We start from the raw sequence: 24,305 nt of genomic DNA on the forward strand, positions 1-24,305 counted from the left end.
GTCTCCAGGGGCCTGTGGCCCTGAGTGGCCGGACACCTCCAAAAATCCAAACGATCGAAGATGTGTCGCAGACCCAAGCTGCCCCCACCTCAAACCTGTGCTGCCCTGACAGTCCCAAGGGAACCCTACAAACTGACATCAGGAACCTGGGCTGGCCACTTTTCTTTCCCAAGGAAAAAGGACCGGTCTTTGTCTCCAGGGGCCTGTGGCCCTGAGTGGCCGGACACCTCCAAAAATCCAAACGATCGAAGATGTGTCGCAGACCCAAGCTGCCCCCACCTCAAACCTGTGCTGCCCTGACAGTCCCAAGGGAACCCTACAAACTGACATCAGGAACCTGGGCTGGCCACTTTTCTTTCCCAAGGGAAAAGGACCGGTCTGTGTCTCCAGGGGCCTGTGGCCCTGAGTGGCCGGACACCTCCAAAAATCCAAACGATCGAGGATGTGTCGCAGACCCAAGCTGCCCCCACCTCAAACCTGTGCTGCCCTGACAGTCCCAAGGGAACCCTACAAACTGACATCAGGAACCTGGGCTGGCCACTTTTCTTTCCCAAGGAAAAAGGACTGATCTTTGTCTCCAGGGGCCTGTGGCCCTGAGTGGCCGGACACCTCCAAAAATCCAAACGATCGAAGATGTGTCGCAGACCCAAGCTGCCCCCACCTCAAACCTGTGCTGCCCTGACAGTCCCAAGGGAACCCTACAAACTGACATCAGGAACCTGGGCTGGCCACTTTTCTTTCCCAAGGAAAATGGACCGGTCTGTGTCTCCAGGGGCCTGTGGCCCTCAGTGGCCGGACACCTCCAAAAATCCAAACGATCGAAGATGTGTCGCAGACCCAAGCTGCCCCCACCTCAAACCTGTGCTGCCCTGACAGTCCCAAGGGAACCCTACAAACTGACATCAGGAACCTGGGCTGGCCACTTTTCTTTCCCAGGGAAAAGGACCGGTCTGTGTCTCCAGGGGCCTGTGGCCCTGAGTGGCCGGACACCTCCAAAAATCCAAACGATCGAGGATGTGTCGCAGACCCAAGCTGCCCCCACCTCAAACCTGTGCTGCCCTGACAGTCCCAAGGGAACCCTACAAACTGACATCAGGAACCTGGGCTGGCCACTTTTCTTTCCCAAGGAAAAAGGCTGATCTTTGCCTCCAGGAGCCTGTGGCCCTGAGTGGCCGGACACCTCCAAAAATCCAAACGATCGAAGATGTGTCGCAGACCCAAGCTGCCCCCACCTCAAACCTGTGCTGCCCTGACAGTCCCAAGGGAACCCTACAAACTGACATCAGGAACCTGGGCTGGCCACTTTTCTTTCCCAAGGAAAAGGACCGATCTTTGTCTCCAGGGGCCAGTGGCCCTGAGTGGCCGGACACCTCCAAAAATCCAAACGATCGAAGATGTGTCGCAGACCCAAGCTGCCCCACCTCAAACCTGTGCTGCCCTGACAGTCCCAAGGGAACCCTACAAACTGACATCAGGAACCTGGGCTGGCCACTTTTCTTTCCCAGGGAAAAGGACCGCTCTGTGTCTCCTGGGGCCTGTGGCCCTGAGTGGCCGGACACCTCCAAAAATCCAAACGATCGAGGATGTGTCGCAGACCCAAGCTGCCCCCACCTCAAACCTGTGCTGCCCCTGACAGTCCCAAGGGAACCCTACAAACTGACATCAGGAACCTGGGCTGGCCACTTTTCTTTCCCAAGGAAAAAGGCTGATCTTTGCCTCCAGGAGCCTGTGGCCCTGAAGTGGCCGGACACCTCCAAAAATCCAAACGATCGAAGATGTGTCGCAGACCCAAGCTGCCCCCACCTCAAACCTGTGCTGCCCTGACAGTCCCAAGGGAACCCTACAAACTGACATCAGGAACCTGGGCTGGCCACTTTTCTTTCCCAAAGAAAAAGGACCGGTCTTTGTCTTCAGGGGCCTGTGGCCCTGAGTGGCCGGACACCTCCAAAAATCCAAACGATCGAAGATGTGTCGCAGACCCAAGCTGCCCCACCTCAAACCTGTGCTGCCCTGACAGTCCCAAGGGAACCCTACAAACTGACATCAGGAACCTGGGCTGGCCACTTTTCTTTCCCAGGGAAAAGGACCGGTCTGTGTCTCCAGGGGCCTGTGGCCCTGAGTGGCCGGACACCTCCAAAAATCCAAACGATCGAAGATGTGTCGCAGACCCAAGCTGCCCCCACCTCAAACCTGTGCTGCCCTGACAGTCCCAAGGGAACCCTACAAACTGACATCAGGAACCTGGGCTGGTCACTTTTCTTTCCCAAGGAAAAAGGCTGATCTTTGCCTCCAGGGGCCTGTGGCCCTGAAGTGGCCGGACACCTCCAAAAATCCAAACGATCGAAGATGTGTCGCAGACCCAAGCTGCCCCCACCTCAAACCTGTGCTGCCCTGACAGTCCCAAGGGAACCCTACAAACTGACATCAGGAACCTGGGCTGGCCACTTTTCTTTCCAAGGGAAAAGGACCGGTCTGTGTCTCCAGGGGCCTGTGGCCCTGAGTGGCCGGACACCTCCAAAAATCCAAACGATCGAAGGATGTGTCGCAGACCCAAGCTGCCCCCACCTCAAACCTGTGCTGCCCTGACAGTCCCAAGGGAACCCTACAAACTGACATCAGGAACCTGGGCTGGCCACTTTTCTTTCCCAGGGAAAAGGACCGGTCTGTGTCTCCAGGGGCCTGTGGCCCTGAGTGGCCGGACACCTCCAAAAATCCAAACGATCGAGGATGTGTCGCAGACCCAAGCTGCCCCCACCTCAAACCTGTGCTGCCCTGACAGTCCCAAGGGAACCCTACAAACTGACATCAGGAACTGGGCTGGCCACTTTTCTTTCTCAAGGAAAAAGGCTGATCTTTGCCTCCAGGGGCCTGTGGCCCTGAGTGGCCGGACACCTCCAAAAATCCAAACGATCGAAGATGTGTCGCAGACCCAAGCTGCCCCCAGCTCAAACCTGTGCTGCCCTGACAGTCCCAAGGGAACCCTACAAACTGACATCAGGAACCTGGGCTGGCCACTTTTCTTTCCCAAAGAAAATAGCTGATCTTTGCCTCCAGGGACATGTGGCCCTGAGTGGCCGGACACCTCCAAAACCCCAAACGATAGAAGATGTGTCGCAGACCCAAGCTGCCCTCAACTCAAACCTGTGCTGCCCTGACAGTCCCAAGGGAACCCTACAAACTGACATCAGGAACCTGGGCTGGCCACTTTTCTTTCCCAGGGAAAAAGGACCGGTCTGTGTCTCCAGGGGCCTGTGGCCCTGAAGTGGCCGGACACCTCCAAAAATCCAAACGATCGAAGATGTGTCGCAGACCCAAGCTGCCCCCAGCTCAAACCTGTGCTGCCCTGACAGTCCCAAGGGAACCCTACAAACTGACATCAGGAACCTGGGCTGGCCACTTTTCTTTCCCAGGGAAAAGGACCGGTCTGTGTCTCCAGGGGCCTGTGGCCCTGGGTGGCCGGACACCTCCAAAAATCCAAACGATCGAAGATGTGTCACAGACCCAAGCTGCCCCCACCTCAAACCTGTGCTGCCCTGACAGTCCCAAGGGAACCCTACAAACTGACATCAGGAACCTGGGCTGGCCACTTTTCTTTCTCAAGTAAAAAGGCTGATCTTTGCCTCCAGGGGCCTGTGGCCCTGAGTGGCCGGACACCTCCAAAAATCCAAACGATTGAAGATGTGTCGCAGACCCAAGCTGCCCCCACCTCAAACCTGTGCTGCCCTGACAGTCCCAAGGGAACCCTACAAACTGACATCAGGAACCTGGGCTGGCCACTTTTCTTTCTTAAGGAAAAGGACCGTTCTTTGTCTCCAGGGGCCAGTGGCCCTGAGTGGCCGGACACCTCCAAAAATCCAAACGATCGAGGATGTGTCGCAGACCTAAGCTGCCCCCACCTCAAACCTGTGCTGCCCTGACAGTCCCAAGGGAACCCTACAAACTGACATCAGGAACCTGGGCTGGCCACTTTTCTTTCCCAAGAAAAAAGGCTGATCTTTGCCTCCAGGGGCCTGTGACCCTGAAGTGGCCAGATACCTCCAAAAATCCAAACGATCGAAGATGTGTCGCAGACCCAAGCTGCCCCCAGCTCAAACCTGTGCTGCCCTGACAGTCCCAAGGGAACCCTACAAACTGACATCAGGAACCTGGGCTGGCCACTTTTCTTTCCCAAGGAAAAGGACAGGTCTGTGTCTCCAGGGGCCTGTGGCCCTGAAGTGGCCGGACACCTCCAAAAATCCAAACGATCGAGGATGTGTCGCAGACCCAAGCTGCCCCCACCTCAAACCTGTGCTGCCCTGACAGTCCCAAGGGAACCCTACAAACTGACATCAGGAACCTGGGCTGGCCACTTTTCTTTCCCAGGGAAAATGGCTGATCTTTGCCTCCAGGGGCCTGTGGCCCTGAGTGGCCGGACACCTCCAAAAATCCAAATGATCGAAGATGTGTCGCAGACCCAAGCTGCCCCCAGCTCAAACCTGTGCTGCCCTGACAGTCCCAAGGGAACCCTACAAACTGACATCAGGAACCTGGGCTGGCCACTTTTCTTTCCCAAGGAAAAAGGCTGATCTTTGCCTCCAGAGGCCTGTGACCCTGAAGTGGCCGGACACCTCCAAAAATCCAAACGATCGAAGATGTGTCGCAGACCCAAGCTGCCCCCACCTCAAACCTGTGCTGCCCTGACAGACCCAAGGGAACCCTACAAACTGACATCAGGAACCTGGGCTGGCCACTTTTCTTTCCAAGGGAAAAAGGCTGATCTTTGCCTCCAGGGACCTGTGGCTCTGAGTGGTCAGACACCTCCAAAAATCCAAACGATCGAAGATGTGTCGCAGACCCAAGCTGCCCCCACCTCAAACCTGTGCTGCCCTGACAGTCCCAAGGGAACCCTACAAACTGACATCAGGTACCCGGGCTGGCCACTTTTCTTTCCCAGGGAAAAGGACCGGTCTTTGTCTCCAGGGGCCTGTGGCCCTGAAGTGGCCGGGCACCTCCAAAAATCCGAACGATCGAGGATGTGTCGCAGACCCAAGCTGCCCCCACCTCAAACCTGTGCTGCCCTGACAGTCCCAAGGGAACCCTACAAACTGACATCAGGAACCTAGGCTGGCCACTTTTCTTTCCCAAGGAAAAAGGCTGATCTTTGCCTCCAGGGGTATGTGGCCCTGACATGCCCTTTTCCCTTGGGAAAGAAAAGTGGCCAGCCCTGGTTCCTGATGTCAGTTTGCAGGTGGTGTTTGGCTTTGCCCTGTCCACTAAAATTGTATTTTGCTGCAGCTTTGGTCTGGGATATGTGGACTGCCCCCTCCAAATGTCCCTCTTCCCTCTGCCCTGTTCTGCTCTGTCCCCATCTCCACCCCTCACCCCTGCATGTACTTCCAGCCCACCCCTTCCCCCGTCTCTCTCCACCCTTCACCCCTCCCCATCCCGCCCCTGCCCCATCCCTCACTCCTCCCATCCCCCAGGTGTGACTCCCTGCAGCAGGACATGGGAGCCCGGACTCGTGGGGATAGTGCGGCCCTCGCAGCAGGACAACACCCAAAGAAAACAGGCAGGGACGGCGTCTGTGGGCTGCGCGGTGTCACAAAGGCAGCTGGGGCTGAGGGGAGGGGGCTGGAGGGTGACACAGAACATGGGGACAGCTGAGAGGCAGAAGGGGTCTTTAGGAGTTAAAAAGGGGGGCTCCAGGGTGGCAGAGAGACGCTGAGAGGCTGCGGTGGGAACCTGAGGGTGACACAAGGAGGCTGAGAGGCAGGGGCTGTCCTGAGGGACAAAGTGGGGGGTGCCTGAGGGTGACAGGTGAACCAGCCCTCACAGCACCCTTAACCTCACCCTTAAAACCACCCCTACAAGGGTGGAAAGTGCACGGTGGAGGTTAGGGGGCCACAGGACAGTGTCGGGGGGCTTGGGGTGACACACAGGCATTGCGGGCTGAGGGGCAAAAAGGGGGGGACTTGACAGGTGGAGAGCTGACCCTGAGGGTTAGGGGTACAAAGGACAGGGCACGGGGTACCAGGAAGGGTTAGGGTACACCAGCAGCCCTCACCCCAACCCTAAGCTCACCCCAACCCTAAGCTCACCCCTATGTTATGGTTTGATACTGGCGCAATGCCAGTGCTTTCATGAAAATGTACTTTCTTTAAATAAATGTTGTGAGATGTTATCAGGGACAGAGCAGAGCAGGCTTAAGCTTAATAACAAAGGAAAAAAACTTTATTAAACTACTACTAATACAGAAAACACATAAACTAAATTTAGGATGAAGACCTTTTAAAACTACACTTCCTCCTCTCAATTTTAAACACACCCAGTTATGAAACATTACCTGGGATTCTTGATCAAATTACTACCTTTCAGGTAATCTATGCTTAAACTATCAAGGGAGAGAGAAGTCTCTCTTGCACCACAGGCCCCCCAGGAAACACAGCTGCCTCCTTGTGTTTCCCTGTCACACATGGCAACTGCCCGGAAGAAAAATCTGCCAGTGTGACACTCTCCTTTCTATGTCACAGTGCTCTCACCACCGTGCATGGATAGACTGCTCATAGGGCTCTTTTAAGGATGCTTTGCTACGGACTTAAAGATATAAGTTCAGTTTTTTATCTTGGGACTACAGTCCCCCCTATTTTCCCCTGGGGCCGAGGGGTCTAAAAACAGGACTCATCTTCTTCCCGAAGACAGAGGGTATCACCATTCCCTCTTCAGCTCTCTTCGTTTCTCGCTATTCTTGTGCTGTTCGAAGCTGAAACAGGTCTCCCTGGGTCACTACTGCATCCCTCTAAAATGCAGTCTCTATTGCAGGAGATTTTGGTTCAGTCCATGGCTAACAAGAAAAGTCCAGCTAAAAAGCTACTTCATCATCTCCTCCTACCTAAATATTTCTTTTTCTAACATTTCAGGTCTCGGACTATCTCTTTTCTACTGTAAATTAAGGAGGAGTAATACTTTTAAAAAAGCTTTCATTCTCTCGAAAGGGTTAAAAGTTCAGACTCTCTGGACGGCCGATATCTCAGTCCTGCGTTCCGCCTCCCACGCTGGGCATTTCCCCCTCCCTTCTCCTTCTCTTCTGCCGGCAGATTTTCAGGTGCCGCCAGGCTCTCTGTCTCTTTCCCACCTGGGGGGGGCAAAGGTATCTCTGCTTCTCTCTATCCTTCCGTCCACAGGAGCTGGCTGGGTTCCAGACCCTCAGCTCCCTCGGCCTACCTGGACAAGGCCGCGTGGCTTCCCCTCCCCCACCCAGCCTAAGGCTGGGCAGGGGGGGAGTCTGCACTCTCTGACGACCAGAACTAAAAGAGAGAGTTCTCCTGGAAGTTCTTGCTTTTAACCCCCTGTGTTCTCAGAGGCGTGTCTATACTTTCAGTGGTCACTCCAGGTGCCAATATCTAAACCTGACCACTGATTGGTTTGACCCAACTTCCTGGAAAAAATTCACTTCCATGTCAAACCACGACACCCTAGAACACCAGTGTTCCTCAACAGCAGCTGCAGGCAGCAACCCTACTGCTGGGACAGCCCCAGAACCCTCCCAGCAGCTGCAGGCAGTGACCCTAATGAAAAGGTAGGGATGATGTTTGCTGGCTAGAGAGTGACTGGTAGAGGTTGGGGACTGAGCACTTTTTTAGGGGTTTTTTAGGGCTTTAAAATGATATTTTAGGGTTTTTTTTCACAGGAGCTTTTTAGGAATTTTCTGTGACTATTTAGGATACTTTTAGGACTTTTTTAGGGCTTTTAAAAGATTTTTTTTAGGGTATTTTCATGGCTTTCTTACTACTAATTAGAATTTTTATGGGTTTTTTTTGGGGTGTTCTTGGGGCTTTTTTAGGTCTATTGAGGGTATGTGGAGGACTCTTAGGACTAGGGTATTTTTAGGTCTTTTGAGGGAACTTTTCGGGTTTTTTAGGGTCTTATCAGGGCATTTTAAGTATTTTTGGGGTATTTTTAGAGCTCTTTTAGGAATATTGAGGGATTTCTTAAAGGTTTTTTAGGGATATTTAGGTGTGTTTTAGGGTTTTTTAAAAGTAGGGTATTTTTCTTGTATTTTAAGGGTATTCTGAGGCTATTTTTATGTTTTTGTGGGGCTTTTAGAACATTTTGAAGATGAGGGGTTTTTAGGGAAATTTTATGTTTTTTCATGGCACAGCACATAGAGGCTGAGGGCCACTGTGGGGGCTTGAGGGTGACAGAGGCTGGGAGCTGAGGGAGGCACAGGGAGAGGGGACAGTGGGTGACAGAGAGATGCTGAGGGGGGCAGGGGCAGCTGGAGCGTGACACGGAGAAGCTGGGGGCTGAGGGGCAAAGGAGAGGGATTAAGGGTGATGCACAGGAGCTGAGGGGCAGCTGAGAGGGGGCTTGAGGGGCAAAGGGGGGGCTCGAGGGTGACACACAGAGCCTGAGGGCTGGGGGGCAGAGGGAGAGGTTGAGGGGTAAAGGGCGAGGGCTTGAGGGCTGGACAGTGCAGTGGAGATCAGGGCTACAGGGTACAGCTTAGGAGGCAAGTTAGGGTACAGGAGCACCACCTCTCCCCCCAGCCCTAATCTCAGCCTAAGCAGCCCCGCTAACAAGAGCCTTTTCCCTTTTCAGCCCTGCCAGCAGCAGCACCACACAGCAACCCTAACAGCGAGAGCACACCGGAACGCTCCCGCTAGGACAAGGCAGTGACCCTCACACCAGGACAACGACAGAACCCTCAGAGGACAACGGGACCCCCTGGAGAAAGGTAGGGATGACATCTGTGGGCTAGAGAGCACCAGGAAGGGTTTGGAGGCTGAGCAGGTTTCCTTGAGTGTTTTTGCAGGACCATTAGGAATATTTAGGGGGTTTTGGAAGGCTTCTTAGGACTTGTCTGGTGTCTTTTAGGGCATTGTTACACCTTCCTAAGGGCTGTTTTAGAATTCCTTAGTGCATTTTCAGGGTCAGGATGAGGGTCAGACAGGCTGAACCACTGGAAATGCAGAGTATTACTGGAATCTAGTGTAATGCTTTGGAAAGGTGCCAGTGGAGGGCACATCCTTGCTTGTCGGGAATTTTTGGAGGTGTCCGGCCACTCAGGGCCACAGGCCCCTGGAGGCAAAGATCAGCCTTTTTCCTTGGGAAAGAAAAGTGGCCAGCCCAGGTTCCTGATGTCAGTTTGTAGGGTTCCCTGGGGACTGTCAGGGCAGCACAGGTTTGAGCTGGGGGCAGCTTGGGTCTGCGACACATCCTCGATCGTTTGGATTTTTGGAGGTGTCCAGCCACTTCAGGGCCACAGGCCCCTGGAGACAAAGATCAGCCTTTTTCCTGGGAAAGAAAAGTGGCCAGCCCAGGTTCCTGATGTCAGTTTGTAGGGTTCCCTAGGGACTGTCAGGGCAGCACAGGTTTGAGGTGGGGGCAGCTTGGGTCTGCGACACATCCTCAGTCGTTCGGATTTTGGGACGCAGCCAGCTACTGAGGGACAAAGGGTCCTGGAGACAAAGACCGGCCCTTTTTCCTGGGAAAGAAAAGTGGCCAGCCCAGGTTCCTGATGTCAGTTTGTAGGGTTCCCTTGGGACTGTCAGGGCAGCACAGCTTTGAGCTGGGGGCAGCTTGGGTCTGCGACACATCTTCGATCGTTTGGATTTTTGGAGGTGTCTGGGGACACAGGGCCACAGGCCCCTGGAGACAAGGACCGACCCTTTTCCCTGGGAAAGAAAAGTGGCCAGCCCAGGTTCCTGATGTCAGTTTGTAGGGTTGCCTTGGGACTGTCAGGGCATCACAGGTTTGAGGTGGGGGCAGCTTGGGTCTGCAACACATCCTTGTTTATTGGGATTTTTTGGAAGATTCCTGGATGTTGAGGGATTTGGAGAAGCAGTCGTTATAGATGAGGCCTGTGTACGTGGAGAACAGCCCCATCAGCAGGATGATGTATCGACCACTGAATACTGCGTAGAACATCTGGTGTAAAAACCCAAAAAGAACAAAACAATCCGTGAGAACAGGGAAAGTCCCTCCTAAAGCCAAACCAGGGAAATCAGTCTGTTGTAGGACAAACATTGGCCACATGGACCAAGAGCCCAAAATTTATTTCCCCTTGGCAGGGATTAAGGGTGCAAGAGGGAGCAGAGCAGCACAGATAATGAGGATAAAGGGGCACCGTGGATCTCCACAGAGGACCCAGGAGTAGCTGGAGAGGACAAACTGCACTGCACAGCCTGATGCAACTCCCAGCTGGCAGCACGAGTTTGGAACCAGGAGCACAGACACTGTCAGTCTCCTCCAGCCCTGCCAGTGTATCTTAACCCTGGTTCTGCTCCTGTCAGCCCTGAGCCAGCAAAACCAACCTTGAGCAGCAAATAGGAAAAATGTCAGGGATGGGATATATATGTACAGGAATTGGGAGTTTTGCAGTGGCTAAACCGCACTATGATCCAGCTAAATTTGAAGTGATTTTTTTACGCCAACTCACCTACTACACTTGATAATTTCCTTCAGACAAATTAAATTAATAATTTCCTATAAATATACAAAAGGAAAAATCAAGGGAACTCTATACTATTATGAAATTACACTACTCTGTGTGTGTGTGTGTGTGTGTGTGCGCGCGCGCGCGCTCTTCAGGCTTCCCAGCCTGTCCATGTGCTTCAAAAATTCCAAAGGAGGAGTAATGGGCATTGTCAATTCAATGGGAAAAGGATGGGAGTAAACCAAGCTGCAACTCTTTGTTTGAAATGCACAGCTCAGCATGATCTGCCACTTTACCTCATTGTCGCTCTTCCTCACCACCTGCAGAGTGCAATAAGAGTCATCAGGATTCCATGGCCAAAATCCCCAAACATCACAGCAAACAGGAATGGGAAGGTGATGATGGTATAGGGTGCTGTAAGGGAAAAGACAACATTTCCAGGTCACTGTGTGTTAGTCAGCCCAGATTCATCATGGTACAGTTCAGGCAATTTAGCAAATATAACTCCCTAGCTTCCCCTCTGTTACTGAAAGCTGATGAGTCTCTACTAGAATTCTCTAATAGAGATTTCCACACAGGACAGCCAATACAGATAAACATCACAACTAAAAAATTTGAGACAGAAGTCTTGGAGTTTTCTGCATCTGAATTTACCTGGATTTATTTCCCGTTATGTCCCAATGCCATAAGCATCAACAATGTTTTGAAAGCCAGAAGTAATCTTGTTAGTTTTGTTGTATGTGGGTGGGGTCTGATTGGTTTGCATCCTGTTTAAAATACATGGGACAGTGGATCCGCTGTGCTCCTGTTTGAGAAAAACAAAGAGAAGATCAGCAAACCCACCCTCAGAGCATTGGAGGACTAAGTCCAACACAGCTGTGCCATTGGCATTTGGAAAACTGCAAGCTTCAGTGCTTGCAGTGTGCTTGCACAATGAGACACTGGAGCAGCTGAGGAAGGCTGCCAGGATTCCACTGCTCTCCACTTTGTGTAGCAGGAGTAAAGGTGAACATTGTCTGTGTAGGACAGACAAGAAAACAAAAAGCAAGTGGAAGGACTTCAAGAAACCCAACTCTCTTGACTATCTCGGCAGAGGGTGAATTTGCCAACATCCTGGAGAGCTCCTCTATCCAGACACCAGGACTACAGAGCCCAGCCAGGGTAACTAAGCATACCAAAGGACTCACACACAGTAAACTCCTCACCATTCCAGCATTCACCTGAACTTTAACCTTCACTCAATGTATTTGTTACTTCTTTTATCTCTAAGTCATCATTCCTGCATGCTAAATAAGCTGTCCTCTGTGATTCCAACAGCCCAAGGGGATGGTGCTCAGAGGTTCACAATACAGAAAAGGCAATGAACCCACGTGGTGCTGCCTCAGCTGACTGGCACAGCATCTACTCACAGTGCCTCTCCTGAGAGCAAACTGGATGGAATCGAGGTCAGCAACAGGACACCAGCAATCAAGCACTTCTGTGTCACGTCGATGTTGCACAGGTTCAGGGTGTGGTAAATTGCCTTCATCTTCCGCACTTTGATGAACCACACGCGGATGTTTTTAGCAGCTGCCTGCAAAACCCTCTGGCGGTGATTCTCAGTTTGGTTCAGCACCTTTCAGAAGAGCAGCAGAAAGATGAGGCCAAATCATGGACCAAAGCTCAAGGTGCACCAACAAGAGAAGCCTTTCCCACAGAGGACTAACGACCAGCTTGCTCCCCCACCCAGGCACAGGCTGCCCCATGCCTGCGGTCTGTGATGTACCCCCAGAGTAATTAGCTCTGCTGAAAAGCTTAAGGGCTTTTTCCAGGGACACTTTCTGATAATTTTCCTCCTCCAGCTCCAAGGTCAGTGGTTGTTTCGAACAACGAACTGTGCCAAGATCACAGGGAACAGTTTTACCTCCACCCAGGTTAAAAGAGCAGAGAAGAGTTCTGCAAGTAAAGGGTGTGCTGCCTTGAAAAAACACACAAATTACCCTGGAAGACTTGTTTACTGAAGGGAAAAGGAGAAAGTGTTTCCTACTGAGGGCGTTTTCCAACTGGAACATATCAAACTCAGGCCAAGTCAGATTTCCAGAGTGGAAAGTCTTAGATTGCAGGGAAAGTGAGGACACAAGGCACATGCTGCCTATAGCAGTTACATTGCTTCTGAGTTCCTGTCTACTTTAAAATATACACAACTGCACAACTCCCCACTTGAGACAGTTTCTGTATCAAATAAGTAGGTCAAATTCAACCCTTTTTCCTTTTACTTTCTGAACCTTTTCTCAATTTTTGTTTTAAATCCCTTAAATCTTTCTAATTTATCACATACTGCCTTTCTTCCTTGAAGCAAGCACCAGGTATTTCAGAGGTGGCACCCACAAGATCTGGGTACTAATTACTTTTTACCAAGATTCAGGCTGCTGCACAAGAGATTAGCTGTAAAGCAGAAGCTCTTCAGGACAGCACAACATGAAAATATAAAGACAGGCAGAAAAAGGAAGAGCTAAATTAATGTTAGCATTGTTGTATCTCAGTTTGAAAAAAGCTTAAACATTTTCAAAGTACTTGCAGATGAAGCAGGCAGTTACACAACATGCTCTCAGAGTCAGAACCTACAGGATCTCCCTACATGAGTTCCTCTTTTCACTCTGGTGTGGAGTTCTCTGTAATTAGTTGTTTATAATGAATTGCTTAGCCCTACAGAAAGATCAAACCACCCATCCCAAATCCTGACACAGAAACAACTGAGCAGTCTCCAAACACCTCTCTTGCACTGCTGGTCTCAAGCTACCCGAAGCTGAAAATATGGTCATCTCATAGGGGTGAAAATCCTCCTGTTTGGACAGAATCTAAAGTTTCCAAATAGAGTTTTTAATCATATTATTAAAAAAAAAAAAAAAAAAAAAAACAAACTAAGAAAGTTCATTGGCTCCAGTTATTTTACCATCTGAAGATCATCCTTCTGCTCCTGAGGTGTTTCTGGGCATGGGTAGAGGGAGACCCAGAACCTGGAAGACAGGGAAGCACCTCAGTGACAGAGATGGAAAGAAGATCAATCAGTCGGGGGTGAGGCAGAGGCACCCTGAGAGAAGTTTCTGATCAGCAGAGACTGCCAAGCAGAGCTCCAGCCCCTACATCAAAGGGATGCAGAAGTGCTTTAGGCCAAAGCAGAAGTTCGAGTGCTAAAAAAAACAGAAGTGGGAGAGAATGCTCTGCTCCCTGTGCTGCCAGTGTCTCCAGGCACTGTCATGAGGCTGGTCAGCCATCCAGCTGAGGGGGAATGATGTCACACTAGTGCAACTGCTGATAGAAGCAGTCACTGTTGTCTCCACTGTGGAGAATGTCCCACTGATGTCCCATCAGGCCTGCCCCAGAAATCACCATTGCCTTGTTTTTTTGCATTCCCTAGCACAGCAGCTGTGTACTTTGAGCATTACAGGCTGGGGAGTGGCAAGTGTGACTGTAAAATGTGTTTCAGTTACTTATGGCACATTTCATTTGCTCTCTAAATATGTGCTCCTGCAGCCACTGTGAAACAGGGAGTTGAGAAATATCGATATAAAATAATGTCAGTGTGTTTCAAATAATTGAGATCTGCCCAGCTGTCAGACTTTCATACCCTTCACAGATCTTCTTGACTCTGTTCTTCAGCTGGTCACCTTGGAAGAAGATGATAAATACAGACTTGTGCACGTAATCCCCCTAGAACAAAGGAAAGAATTGTAGAAATTAGCATTGGCTAATTACCAGAATTCTAATTTTCCTTTCACTGAGTTTGTCCATCAGAGCTCAGATATGCAGAGCAGGTCAAGAAATGTACCTGATTAACACTGAAAAAGGAAAGCAATTTTATCACCTCAGTACAGAATACCTACACTGTAGTTGTGTTCACTGAAGCAAAATGCCCCAGGTTATCCATTATTGATTCTATAAAGTAAAGTAAATGGGAAAACCTGGTAAGAGCTCCAAAAATAATGATTTTGTCAGCACTTAGTTCAGTCAGCTCACCTACAGAATCAAGCCAAAAGAGTGAATGAAGATTAAAAAAAAAGTGGAGTTTAACCAGTGTGGCTCCCAGGGAGGCCAGAGGCACATTCCTTACACAGCTGTGTCCGTGGGGGCAGCCAGGGCCCCTTTCCTGCATTTGTTGACAAGTTATTGTTCTACCTTACTTAGGAAATTTTAACATAATGTTTCAAGAATAATTACATTAGGTGTAACCTCAATTTAAGGAAGTTCTGCACAATAAGAACAAAGTCTCTCCTAGCAGACAGATGATTCCACAGGTCAGCTACCAGTGGTTGGTGGGAGAAGGGAACACATCAGCCTCACATGAGAAAGAGAGGCCATTACTGAGCTTCACCTCCTGGGTCTGTGTTCCAGGGCAGCCCTTTACTAGGTAAGAGCAAGGGTGCCCCAAGTTTGGGCAGTGCCCACTGGTTTGAGCACAGAAGACACTGGATGTAAAACCAGGCCCAATCACAACATTTATTATTTGTTTCTATAGTAATGTGAACGATTCTGAGGTGGATGTTTAAACCACTGATTAGTGAATTATGAAAAAAATGAAAGGTTCAAGTTCAGAGAAATGAGCTTCAGATACTACACACCGCCCATGTCCCAAAGAGCATCTCCCACGAGGAATCACTCCTCATTGCAGTTTGGGCCAGAGAAATCCCAAGGCCCTGCTGCAGTCCATGTTTTGAGTTGTTTTCCCCCTTCCAACAGCACTCCCCATCCAGCCTCCTATTTTTGTTTTAATTAAACAGGAAAACATTTGTTTGCAGCTCAGAGGCTGCAACAGGTGCTGGGATGGACCTCACTGAGGAACAGTGTGGAAGAGGTTTTACAGTGACTTCTGTGAGCCAAAGAGAAGTCTGATAAGAGGATCCATGTTTAGCCTTGAAAGAAATTTCTACCAAGGTTGTTGACATAGAAACCAAGAAAGAAAGGATAAATAACCTGCAACTGCCTATTCCAATAAGAACTTTCTTTGTCTTTCCTGACCAATGAGTAAAGTGTAAACTTAGGAGTTTTGTAAGAATGTATAAAAAGCAAGCGTTTGAAGCCTTCTGAAAATGGAGTGTGTCGCTTTGTGCTGTCTCTGCCTCAACTACGACAGGACAGAGGCTTCTGTCTGAAGATCCCTTCTATGTTTAGATCCTGCTGCTGCAGCAGGAGCTCCGTTACCGTGACGGGGTCCTCCAGGGGGTTCTCGATCTCGGCCTGGCGCAGGAAGACGTTCCCGCGGCACACGCGCCACAGCATCCGCTCGAACGTGGGGATGCGCTCGCGGTTGATCACGCCAGCCACGAACCTGCAAGGGGACAGCACGGCCTGAGGGGCTGCACCTGAGCCACCCCACAGCCAGCACACCGTGGCACCTGGGGGTTGGCACCGCACCGAAAGCTGTCAAACCCTGTTTTGACATTAGTTCTTCAAGCAGAATGGAAGGTTCTCTAAATGCACACAGCAAAACAAGTGCACTATAGCAGAGGCTCTGTTTTTTAACAGAATGAAATATTATTTTAAAAATATATAACTCACTGCTTGTAGGAGAAACAAATGCATTTAGATATGCATTTTCTAGCCTTCATTCCCCTACATTCCTGGTACATTGGCTGCAAGGGTTACAGCAGCCATGGCTGCCAGTGAGTATGTCCTGGGCTCATACTTAGACCTCACTGGACCAAACCCCATGTCCAGATAAAGTATTACACATGTACAAGGAAGCCTGGAAGCAGCTGATAAAGAGGATGTAGAACTATACAGTTACTTCAGACCATTATGTGCCCACAGTAGTTACAACTTTCAACAAAGCTCTGAGATCTCAGAACATCTGAGGAAACAACCAGGCAGGCTTACACAGAATGAACTGGGTTAACTGTTTGGTGCAGAGAGAAATTTGTGAAGCACCAACGTGAACTGGGAAGTGAATATAGGCAAGAAAAGAGCAGAGAGCAACAGCCAGTTTTAGATCAGCTTTCATCTGCTTGGTGTGGAAAGTTCCACAACTGCACTCAAATCATTGCTGCTTCCATAGGCTGAGGATCCTAATCCAGCAATCCTGAACTGCAATTACCCGAGTCGGAGCGGGGCACCTCTTCCCATCTCGCTCGGCTCCAGCAGTGAAGAGGATTCCTCCAACAGGTCTGGATCTGCCATCTGCTGATGATGCAATTGCAATTCAGTCTGAATTCACAAATCAATTAATATCTAAGGAAACCAGTTAGTGGCATGGAGGGAATGAGGAGCCAGGAGATAGTTGTGGGAGACAAAGAAAGAAAAGAAGAAAGGAAAGGAAAGAAAAGGAAGAGCAAACATAAGACAGCAAAAAGAGGAACAAGATGACAGAAAAGACAGCAAGAATCACATATGGAAGGAGAAAAACAAGAGGAAAAATGGAATGGCTCAGCAGGGCTTCCATACAAGAAAGGCTTGAAGACTGTTGCAACAAAGGGCCTGGGACATATATAAGTCTGAAGAAAGACAGAATTAAAAAAAAAATTCAAGTTTTAAACACAAGTGATGTTCCCAATATCCATATTTGAAGGCACAAACCAGAGAAACACAACTGACTCATGTATTTCCCCAGATATTAAATTAATTTATCATTATTCACCGTATGGTTCACCATCAGTGACACAAACACTGCTCAGAGCAGGCCGGCAACGTGGCATGTCCTTTGGCCAGCAAGGCACTGAAACAGGACAGTTTTACACTGTCCTTCTTTGCAACCAATTTGCAGGCTAAAATTCTTAGGAATATGGCTTGTAAGTGTCAGAAATTCAGGTCAAGGATGCTCAAATCATATCCTCTTTTGCACCATCTTCACACTTGTTCAATCCCACCTCACACTTAGTTCTACCTCTGCAGCTTATAAAATGAAATGCCAAAGATTACACTTCTGAGCACAACCAGGGGGCCAAAGTCTACCCTCTGTGGAATGTAGGAGGTCTTTCCCACAAAGCCACCAAGGGAACTTGTTAAACCACACTGGAAGGCAGAGTTTGACCCACATCCACGCACACACACAGAGCACAGCCTTGCAAACCCACCCCATCGCATCGCGTCCCCATCATATCCAGCCCCGTTCCGTTCCGTTCCGTTCCGTTCCGTTCCGTTCCGTTCCGTTCCGTTCCCCGGCATTACCGGCCGCTGCCGCCGCCGGCGCCGCCTGACCCGAGCCGGCTCCCGTCCGCGCGTCATCGTCCGCGCGGGGCGGTGTCACGCGCGCGTCTCCTGGCGACCGCGCACGGCCCCGCCCCGGAAGTGATGAGAAGGGGAGGCCCCGCGCCGCCGTGAGTGACGTCATGAGCGGTGTGGTGACGGAGCTGTGACGTCACTGGGAGCGTGTCCTGGGCCCGGCCTGGTCTCGGTGAGGCCGCGGGTGCGGCCCCGTGCACGGCCCGGGGCAGCGACATGCGAGGAACAGGGAGAGCGAGGAGCAGCCCCAAGCGCAGCCCGGTGTTCCGCTGGGAGAGATCGGCTCCAGGCTGAGGCTCCCAAGGGGACGCTGCCGGTTCCCAGCCATGGGCTGCTCCTGGTGTGTCCCCGCCGCAGAAAAGGGGCTGAGCTGAAGTTAATCCAGACACAGAAAATGACTCGTGGTGTTCCAGCCCGTGGGAATTCCAGTCCAGGGCGATGGCTGTGGGCACAGGGGCACCAAGTGAGTCACTTGAGCTCACTGAGCCCCAGGAACAGATGTACATCCCTGGCCTGTGGGTTTGTCTGGTTCTATCCGCACTGACCTACTGACTCAGGCAGATTTTTTTTTTTATTATTCCCAAAGGCACAGAGATGTATTGGAGTCCTGTATGGCATGGATGTCGAACTCTTCAAATACTGGCTTTGTTCCACAACTAACCTCTGAAAGCTTCAGGCTTTGATCAAATGCTCAATTAATTAATTAATTAATTAATCAATCTATTACTTCAGTGGAATTTGTATTGTGACCCTGATGAGTCTCCACATAACACTTCAGAGGCTGAATTCATAAATTCAGAATTTCTGAAGAGAAATTCAAGGAGCTCTGGTCCGCGTGTGTCCTGTCCTGTACCTGAATCCCTACACGTTTACCTGTGGAAGCCCACCCTGGAGCAGGTGACCCCAGGGACAAACAGCTCTGGGGCCTTTTCGTGGAACTCTCAGCAGCAGCAAACACTGGAAATAAACGCTCTGGAAAAAGGTCCCTCTAGGAAAGAACAGTGTACAGAAAGCAGCCTGTTTTCACTACGTGACAGAATGGCTGCTGTGAGGGCACGTGGTACAATTCTGTGACCCCAGAGGCAGCAGGCCCAGCTCAGCGGGGACAGTGAGCAGTCACGGGGCAGGGATAGAGCAGGGAAAGTGCTGACTGCTGTGAGCATTGTGGATGAACAATGTCCCTCTGCAGCTGCAGGACACTGTCGGGCTTGCCCAGTGTGCAGCTGGGCTGGATCATTTCTCCAGCCTGCACCGAGGCAGCTGAGCTGGGAGGAACCCAGGGCTCTCCCTGCTGTTTGCCAGGCAGCGGCAAAGGCCGAGAGCAGACTTGGCCTTGGAGGTGCTGAGGATGAACACCCGTTGTCAAAGCTGTAGAATGAGGGAAGCTGCCTTCCCAGTGGAGCCCACAGCCTTCCCAAGTGGAGCTCTGTCCGTGGGCACCTGGTTCCCTCTGGCTGAGCAAATCCCAGAACCAGTGAAGGCTCTGGCCCAGGGTCACCCCCAAGATCTGAACTTTCCTTCTCCACATTCCTGGCATGTTCAGCTGGGTTGTTGCAAGGTCTGGTGGTGCCTCCCCCGTGTCTCCCTGTTTTGAACCATTTAGGGTTTTTACCACTAAGTCCACAAGTAATTTGGGCTATGCTTACAAGCAGTGTACACTGCAGTGTGTCCTGCATTTAAAGTCTGGTGACTGGACCTGCAGAAGGCTCAAGGATTGCAGAGCTGGGAGAGCTCCTTCAGGGGGAGTGCCCAGCTGCCTCACTTCAGCAGTGAATTATCCTTCTCTGAGTTAAATCTGTGTGGAGACATGTTGCACTCTGCATGTACTACGTGTGCCTCTTGTACATTCATGGGAGGGGGCATTCCTAACATACAGACTTGTATCTTAGAGAGATTCCAGCCCAGTTTTCATGCTGTGACTTCCTGAATTCAAATTGTAGCATTTCTTTAAGATACTGAAATTCATGCTCTCATAGACCTGGGAAAAAAAAAAAAAAAAAAAACAAAAACCCCAAACCTTATTATTGGCAAAAGGTCTGAACTTCCAGCTGAACTTCAGCATGTGCAGTTGTTTAAACCAGCCTTCAGTGCACACAGCTGTGCCCAGATAGGGCTGCTTGCTTCCCACTCTCTTCCCAGCAGCTTCCTGAGCCGTTTACTAAAGGATTTTGTTTTTTCTTCCTGTTACTTCAGTGCCTTTAGACTGAGAGTAAAGAAGGGGAGGCTGCAGTTCCAGGGCTTTGCATTCCTGGCTGAGCTGTGCTTGTGTTTGCATGCAGAGCCATCGTCTCCCCTCCAACTATTTTAATCATTTCAAAAGGGTGGGTCAGCAGGCATTTGGCAGCGGCTCCTTTTCTATGGCTGAGGTGGAGTCAGCCAATGACCTGCAAGCCTGGAAAATTTTGCAGGGCAGTTCCACTGGACGGCTGTGCAGAGCTGTGCCATTTGAATTTCAGCACAGACACTCACTCACTGCGCTCCCCATTCCTGGCGTGTCTCCCAGTGCGGAGTTTAGCTGAGGCTCGGGCTCAGTTTTCCCTGCTCTGTCCCTGCAGTGACAGCTTCTCCGGGTGAGCCTGAGCGACCATGGAGGACACCACCTTGCAAATCATCGAGCCACCCACTGTTTCTGAGACCTCGGAGGAGCAAGCGCCCGAGGAGCCCATCAAACCAGACCAGATCAACGGTGTGATGGTGCTGACCCTTCTGGACAAGATCATCGGAGCAGTGGATCAGATCCAGCTGACCCAAACACAGCTGGAGGAGAGACAGCAAGAGATGGATAGCGCAGTGACCAGCATCCAGGGAGAGCTGACCAAGCTGACCAAGGCACACACCACCACCAGCAACACGGTCAACAAAATGCTGGAGAAGGTGCGCAAGGTGAGCGTCAACGTGAAAACGGTGCGGCAGAACCTGGAGAAGCAAGCCGGGCAGATCAAGAAGCTGGAGGCCAACGAAGCAGAGCTCCTGAAACGCAGGAACTTCAAAGTCATGATCTATCAGGTAAGGAACTGTTTCATTATGTCTTTACATCCTGTTAGTGGGTGTTTTCTTTGCTGAGGGTCCTGTCACGATGCATGTTCAGCCCAGCCCTCTCCCAAACTCTCCAGATTGTCTGGCAGTCCAGACTGAGGTGGGTCCCTGGTCACCTCATTTGTGATTTAACATTTTCTGTGTGTCCTAAGACAAAGTTTGACACAGTTGTCCCATTTAACAGGAATTTTAATGCAGATAGGGAATGAGGCCCTAAGAACTCACTGCAATGGGCCAGAAGTATCAAAATAACCCGATTTAACTGCTTAGCTCGACAAAGAGCAATAGTGCTCTGGGATCTGGAAGGGGTTGTTGTAAATCCATCTGCCAATGTCTCTCCTACCAAGAGACACCATGTGTATGGCTATGTGGAGACCGATGATATTTTAAATTTGTGACATGCATCTGGTAACAAGTGATAGTAACCCCAGCCTCAGGGTTAATCTGTCCAGCCAGGGCAGATAGAGCTGTCAAAGAAAATCCAGCCCAGCCCCCTGAGCTTGGCAGTGCTCAGGGCAGCCTTTGCTGAGGGCTTGTACAATTCCCATCTTCTTTCTTCTGCATCCTGCAAGCCTTGCTGTTTGGTCTCAATAACAGCTTTGGTTTGCTTGATGTTCACCCCCTGCACGAAATGTTGGAATTTTCACTTAACATTAAACAAGGAGAGAGAGAGAGGAACGTGATTCTGTCAGGTTTCCTTCCTGGAGTTAGTTTTCCGCATCAGAGCAAACTCTTCTCTTGGGCCGGGGGAGAAAAGTGAGTGAAACAGTTAATGCTACAGTTGAAAGCCTCTGGGTTAATAATAGCCAGCGCTAGGAACAAATGGAGAAGCTTCGAGTGCTGATCATGGGAAGAAGAGCAGAATAAAAGGGAGAATGGTCCTTTCTGTGAGGTTTGAGGGCGAGTGGCTCATGACAGGCTCAGGGGTTGGACACGTACAGGGCCTGTGGGATTTCTTGGTTCAGAGCTTGAGCATTTGTTGTTTTCACGGCTGAAAGGCTGAAATACTTGAGCCTGTTCAGATCATACAGGAAACACAACCAGTTATAGCCAGATATATGTGTATGGATTTATTACAAGCTTTTTGCATCAATCTATCCATGGAAAAATAAAATAGAAGCAACAACTATTGCAAAATGAGAGGAGTGGAGGGAATTGTTTAATCATAACATTCCATGTCAGTTACAGAAATAGGTAGGAAGTTGGCAAGGTTCAAGGTCCTTGGGAAGCATCCCAAACATCTGCAGGTTAGTGTTTCATGAGCAGTTTGTTTTGGTTTGCTGTGGCTTATTGATATTGAGCAGTTTCTTTTCGAATGTGAAAAAGCGATCCTGCTTCTAAAGGCTTGGGGCCTGCCCTTGCTGCTGTGGTGAGGACAGAGCAGCCTCAGAAAGAATCGTTTGGCCAGGGGCTGTGCCAGGGACTTGAGGACTCATGGAGGCATTAGGGGAAGAAATTATGTGGGATTTGGGATAATTTCCCAGCATGGAATTTAGTGTGATTTGAATGTCACAGAGCACAGGTAAGGAATTCTCGAGGTTTGCACCATGTAAAATGGAGCCGTTTGTGCCCTCATGGACGTGCTGGCACTTCCATGGGAGTGGAGCAGACCCGGCCCCAGCGGGAAAGCATGCAGCGCTGGGGTCCACCCTGGGGGTCAACTGAGCAATTCACTGTGCTTTCCTAACCGTGTCTACAGTTACAACCAAATAATTGCAAAATAACTCTCATCTAATTCAGTGTCTCACTTCTCAGACCCCCACCTACCAAAGTGTCTGTTGGGTTTGTTACTGGTCATGAAATTATTTCTGCAGTGCTGAGCACATTATTGCTCCTCTCTGACTCAGGGAAAGCTACTTTCTCAAGCTGGGGATGACTCCTGTGTGTTTTCAGTTGCTGTGGCAAAAGGTCCAAAGATTTATTAGACTTTTGTTTTGGAAAACAAGAGAGAAACTCATCCTTAGAGATGTAAAATATTCCATAATCCCAGCGTGGCTGTTTTTGGGTGAAAGATCTGAGCAGAGCAAGAGTCCTGCTCTAATAAGGTTCCACATTGCACAGTTCTGCAGTTGGAAGAAATAAAAGAGGTAAAGATAAATGAGCTCTTTCCTGATTCTTGATGTTTGACTATTCTCTCAGCACTGAGTCCTGGGGCTTCAGCCATTGTGGAGGGATTATTTCGGGAGTGCAAATAAAACCTTTTGCACCTTGGAGGGAAGTCAGACTGCCTGTGAGAATTGTGTTTTGCTCACTGTAGATTAGGAGGAGATGAAAAGCAAATTTTTATCAGGGAAAGCCTGACCTGTGGCATGATCCTGAGCATATCTGCTGGGGTGGTTTCAAAATCTGGGGGAGAAAGTGCAGGGCTGGATATAACTCCCATGTCCTGGCTGAGGGGAGGTATTGAGCAGGACATTTACACTCATCACTCTCAGCTTGTGTTTTCTCACTTGCTTACCCTCTTTGAGCTGATTTTGCCAGGAGCTGGTCTGATTTCTCCAAGTTGAGTTTTTTTATAGACTTAATGTAGGGAATTAGATCAATTCTTTAGAATAAAACTTGAAAACAACCGTACCCCTCCAAATTGCCCCATCTTTCTCTTTTGAAAACTTGCCGAGCCAAAGCAGAGGTGACAGCTTTGACAGGCCACTGTGTACGAAGACGTTCAGTGCAGAACTTACCTTCCTAAAAAGTCTGATGTCAGTGAGTGCCTGCACTGCTCAGCAGCCCCTGGGAACAAAGCTCAGAGCTTCCTTTGTGTCTCTGTCCCAGGCTCCTGTCTTTCAGAGAAATCAGGACACCAAAAAATTCCGTGAGAGCGGTTGCTAATAAAAACAAACTAAAGTGACTTCATCCCAAATCTCCTGGGTTTAGGATCCTGAACATGGGGCTGGTTACTGCAGTTCATGGTTAAATAATGGATGTCCTGTGCAAGCAGCTACTGCTCTGAAACCAGACTTTGTGCCGTGTTCAGCTGGAGAGTGGCACGTGGCAGTTTATGTAAGCTTGGCATTTTCCTTCAAGCTGTTTTTGAAAATTAAACTTATTCCTGCAAATGCCTAAGGCTGATTTTGTTACAACCGGACAAACCCCTGCAGCACTCGGCATGCACACGGAGTATTGAATTTCCAAAGTGTGACGCTCTTTTATTTTGAGGCTCATGTGGGCGCTGAGCTCTGGGAGCTCTGGCTCGGGATGTGCAGTGTTTTTGTTGGGAAGAGCAGCCTTTGTCTGAGGGGTGTGGGTGAGTGCTCCCCACGCTGTCCTGTTGGGAGGCTCTCGTGGGGCTCATCTGCTCTTCAGGGGGCTTTGGTGGCCGCTCTGAGCTGTGTGAGATGTGAGTTTCCATGGGAAGGGCTGTGCTGTTGGGAGAGCAGGGTGGGACCTGGATCCCAGCCATGCAGTGTTGGGTGGGTAGGGCTGGGCAAGGAAATATAAATAGCCCTGCCTGACTTTGTGCTCGCATGGGCCTTATACGGATGGGAGATTGTACATCGAGAGAAGGAGGGGTAGATTTCAAACCCACCCATTAGTGTGACAGATTCAGAGGCCAGACCTGAACTGTCTCAGTTTTGGATCTCTGCTCCTCAAAAGAGTGTGGAAAAAGACATGAGCTCAGGGAGCTGAGGAGAAGTACAGGGCAGGGACCCCAGGGCATACA

At 50.1% G+C, this 24,305-nt stretch overlaps 2 protein-coding genes across 4 annotated transcripts in view; one reads left to right on the top strand and one right to left on the bottom strand.

The window, feature by feature from the left end:
- The first annotated feature begins 6,204 nt into the window (after positions 1-6,204).
- Positions 6,205-24,305, top strand: part of CAVIN1 (caveolae associated protein 1) — a 28,875-nt gene continuing 10,774 nt past the window's right edge. The window contains exons 1-3 of the mRNA XM_053964944.1: positions 6,205-7,555; positions 8,578-8,713; positions 20,164-20,614. Coding sequence (XP_053820919.1) covers positions 20,195-20,614 — 420 coding nt within the window. The 5' untranslated portion in view covers positions 6,205-7,555; positions 8,578-8,713; positions 20,164-20,194. The remainder of the gene's footprint in view (positions 7,556-8,577; positions 8,714-20,163; positions 20,615-24,305) is intronic.
- On the bottom strand, positions 9,749-17,606 carry LOC128800062 (V-type proton ATPase 116 kDa subunit a 1-like). 3 transcript variants are annotated; one of them, XR_008434904.1, is made up of 8 exons: positions 17,461-17,605; positions 16,485-16,570; positions 15,593-15,719; positions 14,022-14,104; positions 13,347-13,410; positions 11,069-11,219; positions 10,711-10,828; positions 9,749-9,906 (listed from the first exon to the last, which is right to left on the bottom strand). XR_008434904.1 is itself a non-coding variant. In XM_053964945.1 (7 exons), the coding sequence occupies exons 1-7, from the start codon at positions 17,482-17,484 to the stop codon at positions 11,186-11,188; spliced, it is 624 nt and encodes a 207-aa protein (XP_053820920.1). In that variant the 5' UTR covers positions 17,485-17,606; the 3' UTR covers positions 11,085-11,185. The 3 variants fall into 3 exon arrangements, 2 of the variants coding, with proteins under 2 accessions (XP_053820920.1, XP_053820921.1); XM_053964945.1 differs by lacking the exons at positions 9,749-9,906; positions 10,711-10,828 and adding an exon at positions 11,824-12,029 and having other exon boundaries at positions 11,085-11,219; positions 17,461-17,606; XM_053964946.1 differs by lacking the exons at positions 9,749-9,906; positions 10,711-10,828 and adding an exon at positions 11,824-12,029 and having other exon boundaries at positions 11,085-11,219; positions 16,485-16,567.

This window comes from Vidua chalybeata, chromosome 26 (genome assembly GCF_026979565.1).
Source record: "Vidua chalybeata isolate OUT-0048 chromosome 26, bVidCha1 merged haplotype, whole genome shotgun sequence".
Lineage (NCBI taxonomy): Eukaryota > Metazoa > Chordata > Aves > Passeriformes > Viduidae > Vidua > Vidua chalybeata.

Coding starts and splice junctions, on each gene's coding strand:
- LOC128800062 (XM_053964945.1), bottom strand. CDS start 17,484: ATGATGGGGACGCGATGCGATGGG. Junction 16,571..17,460: donor TGGGGACGCGATGCGATGGG/GTGGGTTTGCAA, acceptor TTGCATCATCAG/CAGATGGCAGATCCAGACCT. Junction 13,411..14,021: donor GTCAAGAAGATCTGTGAAGG/GTATGAAAGTCT, acceptor CCTGTCTTCCAG/GTTCTGGGTCTCCCTCTACC.